This window comes from Sipha flava, unplaced genomic scaffold, assembly GCF_003268045.1.
Source record: "Sipha flava isolate LNK unplaced genomic scaffold, YSA_version1 369_pilon_pilon, whole genome shotgun sequence".
Lineage (NCBI taxonomy): Eukaryota > Metazoa > Arthropoda > Insecta > Hemiptera > Aphididae > Sipha > Sipha flava.
Window position 1 is genome coordinate 350,097 of NW_020273075.1, and position 10,758 is coordinate 360,854.

General features: G+C 27.9%; 1 protein-coding gene across 4 annotated transcripts; it reads right to left on the reverse strand.

Moving 5' to 3' along the window:
- Positions 1–5,910: 5,910 nt before the first annotated feature.
- On the reverse strand, positions 5,911–10,003 carry LOC112687862 (formin-binding protein 1; the record flags this gene model as incomplete). Of its 4 annotated transcripts, none has more annotated exon segments than XM_025560822.1 (10): positions 5,911–6,238; positions 6,322–6,452; positions 6,511–6,618; positions 6,680–6,928; positions 7,017–7,141; positions 7,771–7,797; positions 8,631–8,867; positions 9,238–9,423; positions 9,483–9,740; positions 9,856–10,003. In XM_025560822.1, coding segments are annotated over 10 exon segments (1,624 nt in total), but the record flags the coding sequence as incomplete, so codon positions are not given.
- Between the last annotated feature and the right edge of the window lie 755 nt (positions 10,004–10,758).

Below are 10,758 nucleotides of genomic sequence, written 5' to 3' on the forward strand. Positions count from 1 at the left end.
CGTCTAATAATAACATAATGGTGTATTATACTATAGTTTACGGTCTGACGGAAAAATTATACCGGAAACATACCATCGACTGTTACAATACGTTTTTAAAACGGTTCCTCCGTTGGTCGAATAAAAACCAAACGCTCTACCACTGTTGCACAGGTCAGGTTAGCTAAACGTTTACAATATGAGAATGCCCGGAATTCTACATCCGCACGTGATCCGAGGTATGTGACTTGATCACATCAAAGGATACATTCAAACGCGATCGCGTGACAACGTTAACGTTTTCGAGAGCATTTCAACGATTATATTATGTACAGTTATATACACGATTGTACAATCCCGGTGCAGAATAAGTACATAAAATCGACGTACGTATAAAATATTTTCAATATCACTACTCAAACAATTTAATACTTTTAAAGGAATATTTCAAATACTGTGGACAGAGCTTATCTTGTTGCATGAATATTTAGTTAAGTATCGTCTTTTTATGATGTTTAGTATTTTTTATTAATAAAAATTACAGAATAATTATAGCTCAAAGCAGTCTACAGGCCATGGCAAGACCGATTGGTATGAATAGATAAAATTAAAACCAGCTGCATATATTATATGTACCGAAAAATGAAGATTAATTAAGAAAGAAACCAGCCGAAAAACTGTTTTATAGATCAGGGATGGGCAACTCAAAGTTACTAGATGGCCAATTTTTAGAAAATTAAAATTTATCTAGCAGTCCAGAGCATAGAAAAAAAAGGGTCATAATATAAATTTTAATTAGCATTTATATAGATACACGGAAATAATAAATCGAACACACATGACAGTACGATACGAATGATACGAAGAAACTAATATAGTTTAATATTTCGGTACAAACAGCTATGGTTAAAAGCTATATTTATACATACATATGACATTTAGATACTTAAAAATATTTAATACTGGATAACAATTATTATATAGATAAGTTAGAATAAAGACGATAAACTTTAAAATTGTAGATGTAATTTTTACCAGTTGCCCGCCTCTGGTATTCAATGTGTACGGGTATGTCCCGTTTCCACCAAAAATCTGGTTCCCTGATTTACGCATAGCCCATTTCCGCCAAAATTTATTTGTGTGAAAAGACGTTTCCGCCAATTAGTATTTGGGAACCATGAACAATTGTTACATATTCTTATCATTATAAATTTTAATACAAGTAGATAATTCCGCTTACATGTCGTTGCTAATTTTTGACGATCTATATTTTTGATTGAACAATTGTCTCCATGATTACCTATAATAAAAAAATTAATTAATTTAATTTTTCGTAAATAAATAAATAATTTAATAAATATATTTATTTTACTCGTAGATAGAAAACGTACCTTTCGTTTCAAGTATTACTTTTTTCTTTTTCAAAAATATTGGCCCGGTAATTTTTCATGAAACATCTTTACCGAGTTACATTTGTTTGTGACGTATAACTAAACATACATTTAAAACCATTAAAAAGTAACATCGTTTTATCTCTTTTGCTTACAACAAATTCCATTTTAAGAACGATATTAAGTGTTGTTAGTTTGGTGAATAACAGAACAGATACTGAATCGAAATATAAGAATTTAACATTTGTCAGATAATTATTATGGCGAATTATAAATAAATTATGATACAGTGTATGCTTCATTCCGTAATCAAAGATTATCGATGTATACATTACAAATGCCATTGTCTTTAATACTTACTACAATATATATTCAATATTGCTTAAAAATTAAAATCAATGGTTTCCGAACTTTTTTTTGGCGGAAACGGGAATCGTACCTTTTTCGTTTTTGGAGGAAAAGGATAATGACGGAAACGGGTAAATCCCATGTAAACGGTGTACACATTGTCAGACGCGGATTCAGGGGGGGCAGGCGAAGGGGTCACACGCTCCTCCCAAAAAAGGTTTGTGTTACGTATAATATAATACATTGGGTTTTCGATTAATTTTCAATGTTCATTAAATCTACTAACTAAAGTATTATAAAATTGCGAAATATAAAATAATATAATTTTATATTTATTGTATAAAGACTAGTGTGTGTGTTACTGTGCCCCCCTCCGTAATACATTTCTGGATCCGCCCTTGCACATTGTGTAATGTAGGTATGCGGCGACGGTTACTTGAGGTCGACATACACTTAGTCACGTTGTACTAACCATTCCAGATGAAAAAACATTTTCGAGAACAAACACGACAAGCCGAAAAATAACACTATTAAGTCAAGAACGTGAACATGCACAAGTCTGATTATAGATATGTATAGTTGGTGCGATTAGAGATTCAGACGATCACGGTAACTGGTAAAATTATATTAATATAAGAACAGAATACCTGAGCCAAACGTATTGTAAAACTCCGCAGTTACTCATCAGCTGGTTTGCTGTGTCTTATAGAATTTTTTTGAATTCCAGCAGTTGTTTCAAAATCGTTTTCAATTCCGAAGCATTTCTGTTTATCATCTCGTCTGTTAACGAATATAATTATATTATGGTTATGATTGCGTTTAAAATCATATAGCATTATAGCAGATACCTACGAGTAAAAGACGTAATCGCTGATAGAATGACAAAGAACAATATATATTTTAATACAATAAATAGCTCATGTTTTGTCAAATTATAAATATTTATATAAAATAAAAAATATTTTGAAGTTTTGATAGCATTTCACATATCAGTCATTGGCAGCAGCGGAATCGTCGTACTTATAATTTGTACCAAAACGTTGTGTCGCTTGACAACAATTTAGAAATGATCAATGGTTGAAGTGAGAAAAATTAAGTAGAGGAGCTTAGTCCAACGATTTAAAAACTGCGTTACACGTGCGCAATTATCGAACACGGACTCCTGGGGGGCTTCTCCCTCGCACCTCTCTCCATCAATCTTAAATATTTTAATTCTAAATATTAATATCGATAATATTAATAACAAACAATACAATGAATAAAGTAAATACCAAATTATAACTGTATATAAGTACCAGACATTACTATTATTATTTTTCCTGAAATGACGACGCTTTCGCTTATCATATAGGTACATATCACCACCATGTGATCTTTAATTATGAAAGTACTCATGTAATAAGTTCTCATGTACCTGTATAGGTACTAAGCATAAATATAATTATATTTACCATACATTCGTTATGAAATTGACGTAAATTGAAATCCACATTTTAATAAAAATTATTTTGGACATTAGTTAGGATGGCGTCTCGCCGTTCCAGTAAAAAAATATAATTGGGATACGCAAAAAAAAAAAAAAATAGTAGAGGAGCTCCGTCCCCCTGCGCACACCCTCAATTCGAGCACTGGAATTGAGAAAATAACAAAAAATGTCGTTTGTGAAGCGTGTGACAATACTAGTTCTCTTTTGATGTTCGTTACGTGATTTCTAAAACCAAACGAATGTCTTAAGACGTTAATATAATAGACGACCATAATATGAGTTTATTGCATTCAGGGCCGTAACTAGAACATAGTAAGTTAAACATTTGTATTGTTCTAGTTTTATAATAATATTGTGTAGGTAATTTAATATAGCATAAAATTCATAATATTGTAGTGCTAATATTTATTCATGAAATTTAAATTTAAAAGTTTTTATTGCTAATTTAAAAAAAAAAAAATATTGAACTTACATATGAAAATTTAACTTGGAAAATGGTTTTTATGACTAACTCTATATTAAAATATATATATATAAACAAATACAATCTACTGTTGTATCGCAAAACAGTAATGGTTCCCAGTATTGAAGAATATACATCAAAAATACGAAAATGCTGATTACAGACTGAGGTACAAGCCAATATGTAAAATGAACACGATTTCAAAATCAATTTTATCGTTATTTTAGAGTATGTTTTTAATTTTTAATAGATGTATATTTTAATAAACATAAAATATTTTTAATATCAAAATAATAAGAATTCAAAAACATTACAAAAAAAATCTATTCCATCATGTTTGTTTCTTTTATCGTTAAAAATACCTATGATGAATACAATTTTATGAAAAATTTTTCACATAAAAAAAAAAACAAAGTTTTAATCTCTGGTTCATTGGCACACCAAAATAAAATATGCCAACTATAAATTTTAAGGCTAAGCAAATGAGATGATGGCTCTTATTCATTAGTGATTTTATATTATAAATTGCAGGCACGAAGCTAGGTATTTTAAAAGGGGAGTGTTATTCAAAATTATACACAACAAAATAATTACTTTATGTATACTTTATTATACAAGCATACAAACAAATTAGTATATATATATTCTATATTCTATATTTCATCTATATTAGAATATATATTCATGTGTAATGTACTACTCTATGAGAAAGTATTTAAATAAATATATTATTAACATTTTAAATGTACATTTTTGTCGTATGTACCTATTTTATATCGTGTATGAAACGACACAAAACTATGGCTTCGGTTTATTAGACAAAATGGTGTAATGAGAAGTCTGATCCCATCTTTACATTATTGGTATGTATATATTTCGTTATGATAAAAATGTTTTTATTACGGTTTATGATGAATTTTTACCTTTATAAGACTTAATTATAACACGGTTAAAGGGGGATGTTACTACACCTGTAACACCGCCCTGGCTACGCACTTGATAAATTGTTGTATATAATATTTACCAAAACAAAAAGTATAGACAATTTTCATATATTTATTTATTTTCCATTTAATAATATTAATTATTTTAGGGAAAACATTAATGTATAAATAAATAATACATTAATTAAATCAGCATTAAAAGGTAGAATGTTTATCTTTATACAACTTTATGTCTATTTAGAATGATACTGAAGTAGCAGACATTAAGTATTAAAAAAAAATATAACATAACAATTTAAATTTATAAGCAATTTAATAAATAACAAATAATAACCTTAAAATTGAATTATTTTTTTACACATGGTTAGTATTATAAAGTTTAATAATGAATATCTTGTATGGTATTGAAACATTAAACAATGATATGCTTTTGGGTGATTTAATATATATACATATCAGTTGATCAATAGGAGTAAAGGGTGGAATATTGTGGATGTCACTCATATTTACTTTTTATCATTTTGGTACAAAAAAAAAAAAAAAAAAATGCAGATTATAATTACTAGGATTAAACAAATAATATAATAACAAAAAAAGAAAAAAATACATAGTTACTAAATGTATAGTCTGTTAACTTTGTTCGTTAATGTTTCGTAAATAATTGCTATTTTATTTTAAGCAAATCTCTTTTAATAATAAATTAATGAGTATTTATTCTTGATTTTAGTATATCCTATGTTAAAAAAAATATATATTTTTACTATATAATTAATCTTCAAACGTTAAAATATATATATGTAAATATATAATAAATACTTGTCTGGGTATTTATAATGCGTTTACACTAACACAACCTGTTTTTTCATCAAGTTACAATATTACTTATTAGACATCTGTTCTAAAAATATACAAATGAATCATTAATTGACAAATTGTTATTTATGGTATTATTTCAAGCTAAATTGAGACAATTTAATAGAAAAACTAATAAATAAAAACAGTGTTTAAAAAAAAAAAAAAAAACTAAAAAACTTAGATAGTAAAAATAAAGGTGGACGGAAACTTTTTTAAGTTTAAAACAATAAAACTTATTATTTTCCCATTAGTTTTAAACAGGTTATAAGATAGGGAAAACAATAATAAAACACAGCGGCAAAAGTAGAAAAATAAAAAGTTAAGCAAGTTGTATAACTTGCCACTGGTCCATTTGAAATTGCACATTAGTTAAAGAAATTTGATTATCTGGGAATAATAAAAAAAAAAAAAACCTAACATAAAATCCTACATGACAACTTGAGCTCAGAACGATTACATCATTTTTATTATAAATTGGCACTTTTCACAACCTTATATAGAAAATATATCGTAATTTATCTACAATTAATTATGGAGGGGATTTTAGTTTTCTATGTACACAAATGATTTGAATATCAAACGGTGTCAAAGTAAACATTTCTAACTTAAGGATCTGTTCAGCTAGAATGTATGGAAATGTATGATGTGGGTACAAAACCTTCCTCAGCATTGGGAGGCTGTCTTCTAACACGTGTCCAACCATCTCCTTGATCTTGTTCAATGATGAGTAATTGCTCTCCATCAAACATTGGTATTGAACCTTCACTTGTAGCTAAAACAAAATATTAATAAATTATACTATTACACCAAATAATTTATCATTTATACAAATAAATTAAATTAAGTTATTAATACCTTCAAATGCATAGAGAGCAGTACATGTACCAAGTGGTGGCAAGTCATGAATATCGTAATAAGGTGTGTCTTCATCATTAGCTAAAGAATTACGTGAGGCACCTAAACTGACAGTTTCACCAGGGTATCGACTGCAAGTAATATTGGGCTTAATATATCAATGAAAATTGTTATGAACTTGAACCTTACTTATTTAATCCAACAGCAGGTATGGAAACACTGGAATCAGACGCTGAACGACTTAAAGATTCATCTTCACCGAGAGGAGCTCTTCCATCTGGTATGGACATATTCAACCTACTTAATTACAATACATAGTTATAATTTACATAAATCACTTATAGTATATTTTTCTCACTTATGACTGGATATATTGTTAGTACTACCATTACCGATACCATTATGTTCGGTATTCGATTCGTATTTGCGTGATCCTGCAGGACTACCATTGCATTCAACTTCTTGTAATAGTCCTTGGTACCTAGTCATATCAGAATTTAATTTATCAATGCGCTGTGAACATTCATTTAGTTGACCTTCTGTAGACATTGGGTCACCTAGTGCTGGGTTTGACTCATACACTCCTTTCATTTTCATTAAGCCATCTCTAAATAAATAGTATAAACATTACACATAAGTTTAGATGACACATACAGTTTACATAAGTATATGTTTTTTTTTTCAATAATATTTACTTGGCTGCTACTTCTTGGTGTAATTTTGCCTGTATTTCATCTAGTTTTTGGAGAATTTTTTTTCGTCGTTGATTTGGTGGTAATTCACTATAGTCATCCTTATCACCCGACGATGAAAGATTATTCTGTAAAAAACAACATTAATAAATACATAAATGAATAGAAATAAGGGATTTAATTTAACTAAATAATATTAATTGTGCTATTAGATAGATTACTATTATAAAAACAAACAAAGAAATGATTAAAACAAACATAATAAATGTACGATTACTTCATCCAAGGTTTAAAATATATAAATAAATACAAACGAAATATATGTATTTAAAATTATTTCAGTTGTCAAAATAGTTTAATAAAATTTGTTTATAGATGAACAATTCATACATTTTGACACATCTTTTTTTTTGTTTTTAGTGGTTAAAAATTAGCAATTTGATATTAAATAAAAATTATATATTATAAGTAATTAATATTGTTTGTTAGTTATGTAAAGACATTAAAAATCATTGTTAAAGCACGTGAGAAATATAATAATAATAATTAAAAACAAAAAATAATTAATATTCCATAATTTCTGTATAAATAAACGTTAACAATTTAAGCATTTGTAGGAATAAGTTATGTAGTTATAATAATTGTTTATTTATTTATCATAAAAATAAACGTGTCTTATATTTATTAAGTTTATAATAATCACGTCTTTATGATTCAATAAAGTGTCAAGAATACACATTTAAAACTTTTTTTATACCTTGACAGAACTGCATACGTCCATTAGCTTCCGAGTGCATGTAAAACATATAAAGCAAGCGTGATTAGCCATGCAGTTAGTAAAAATTATAGTAACAAAAATAATATGAATTTTAATATATTACATAACATTATTTGTATAAACTCTAAAATTCTTGAATAGATTGATTTAAAAAAAATTATTATTATGGTATTATGAGTTAAATATTAATCAGATAGTCTAAGATATTTAAGTATAATCTAGTAGATTACTTAATACATAACTATGGTAAATGTATATAAATATTCTAACATCTTAAATTTAATATTATTTCAAATAAAATATATTTACATCATAAAATATTATTTTTAATTTATATTTAATGTTAAAAATTACACCATTTTTATTTAAATAAAATTTAAAAAATAAAAATTGGCTTTACAATTGCTAGCGCCAAAACAAAAGTGCAAAAAAAAGACGTAGTGTTGATTTAAGCCCACAACATAATGTAAAGTTAACTGTGTTCTAAAAATACACACTCAAAATTTGTATAATTATATATTTTGTTTTAAAATTATTGCTAAAGTAAAATCATTCATTCAACAGGTTAAAGATATTGAATAAGTTAGTATTTCTGGGGCATTATGTTACAAAACTGATGTTTGACTGACATATTATTAATTTTTTTCCCACATATTATATGTACTTACAGAAAGAAGCATTGGGGTTGTATCAAGAATTTGATTATTCAAGAAGAGCATTTATATTTCGTTAAAATATTTTTTCGAAACATAATTGAAAAAAAAAAAGTTTAAATTACGACCATAGTCAAATCAATGTAAATGATATATATTTTATAATGACATTTTAATAATACATACCTTGTTGGAGCTAAATATGGCAAATAGGCCAACTCGTTTTTTCAGCTTGCCAGCTGACATGGTTCCTTTTACAGTCATTGATTCGGCCCTATGGGCACCTATACCTGAAGATACGAAAGTGTTACCCCCAGGCATAATAAGTGGCATGGACTCACCACCACGGCTTAAATCGTCAAACGGAAAATCTCCAGGTGGTTCGAAACCAGACTTGTACCTTTCTATCACCAATATAGTATCCTAAACATCAAAATAAAATAAAATGTCATACGAGGAAAAAAAATACATAACAAACAATAGTTTCAAGTATTGTTTCAAGAGTTGTTTGAATAATAAGTATAACACCTAATTTTTAAGCACGTGAAGAATCCTAGTTAGGGTGTTCGTATATATATAAAAATATATAGTTAAAAAATACATGAGTTCTTCGAAATACAGGCCACTTGACGTACGGATTAGGCCGAACAATAACAACGGTATTTTACTGTACTTGGAACGAGTATCTTAGAATCATTATTTTTTCATTATTAATAATATTAAAATAATTTATTATCAATGGTTGTTTTTATGAAATAGGAGCAATTTTAGAGTTTTAAAATAAATAATATACTTGTTTTTCGTTGATTTGATTGGCAGCGTTAATTATTCCGTCCAAACACTTGTTTATGATGGGGAAAACGTTGCGTTCGACATCCGCTGAATGGGCCATGAAATGACGAACGTTGCGAATTCGTTTCTCGTCGAGTTCCTGTAGCTGCCTGAAAACTTCCGGCATCAGCGCCTTATAATGTTGGCTCTGTAACAGAAGGGACGTTTATAATGAGAATTCTAGAATCACAAGGTAATACGCTGTACCTGAAGCTCGTTGGTTTTCTGTAACTGGTTGGCGTAATCGGTCTTTGACTCCTCGCAGTGCTGATTCTTGATAGCCATGTTCATCCGTTGCTTTTCCACTTCAGCTCGGGACAAGTTCAAGTCTGCGTCAGCTCGCTGAAAATTGTCCAAAGCTCTTTCGGCTTCTTTAAAAGCTTTTTCGTAGTTTTTCCGCGACCGTTCCAGGGACGCAACCTGGTTGTTGATCATTGCCACATATTTCGCGCTGTCCTGAAGCAACTATAAAAACGAATACAAAGTAGTTTTAATGACAATAGTCGTATATATGTATATATTGTATCATATAAATGATTATGGAAAATCATCAGGATATGCTTTCGTATCGTATAAGTACCTTTTTTCTTTCTTCTTTAATATCCTTCACTAAATAATTAATTTCCCTGATGACATCAGATTGAAGATTTTCAGCTATAACTTCGTGTTGGCCGGCTAAATCATTTACTTCACACAGCATTGCCTTAAACGCTTTACATGGGCTATACCTGTAAATATAAAAAAAAGTAGTTAGACGAAAAATAAAAATAATCAACTACAAGATTATTGGAACCAGTTAACAATAGGTAATGACTGACTATTTTGTGAAAAGAAAATGACCTTACAATTTTTTTTAATGGTCGCGTTTTTTATTATACATATATGTAGGTCATATGTATTGGTGTTATTTTGGACAAATTAAAAATATATTTATGCTTTAATTTTTTAAATAATTGTTAAATTTACTATTTAATACATATGTATTATACTATAATACATAACGAAGATGATTAGAAAGTTTTGATATAAAATTCTATTACTCTCTAATCCAGCTGGATCTAAATTTATATTTTATATTTAGTTTATTCATCATAATTTCAATGGCTAAAAATTTTAAAAAGCGAAATTCAAAGCCATTTAAAACACATGTCACATAATTACTTATTTTTTTGATTTTCGTAGCTTACATGAACAAAAAATTAATCTATGTTCTGAACTATGACCTCGGATAGAAATGTTTTTTTTATCCATTTTTGAATTTTGGAATAATTAGTGTTTTTTACAGGTTTGATTTTAACAAAAACAATAAGTATAGGGTAAATAAAAAATACAAATTGTAAGGAATTTTAATTAAATAAATTTAATAATATTTTCTCAAACTTTCAATTCATATAAGAAAACGTGAAAAAAAATGTCATTGATTTGTTTAATTTAAATACAAAAAAAAAAAAGTGAATTATGTTAACGTAATATAAGTATTGTT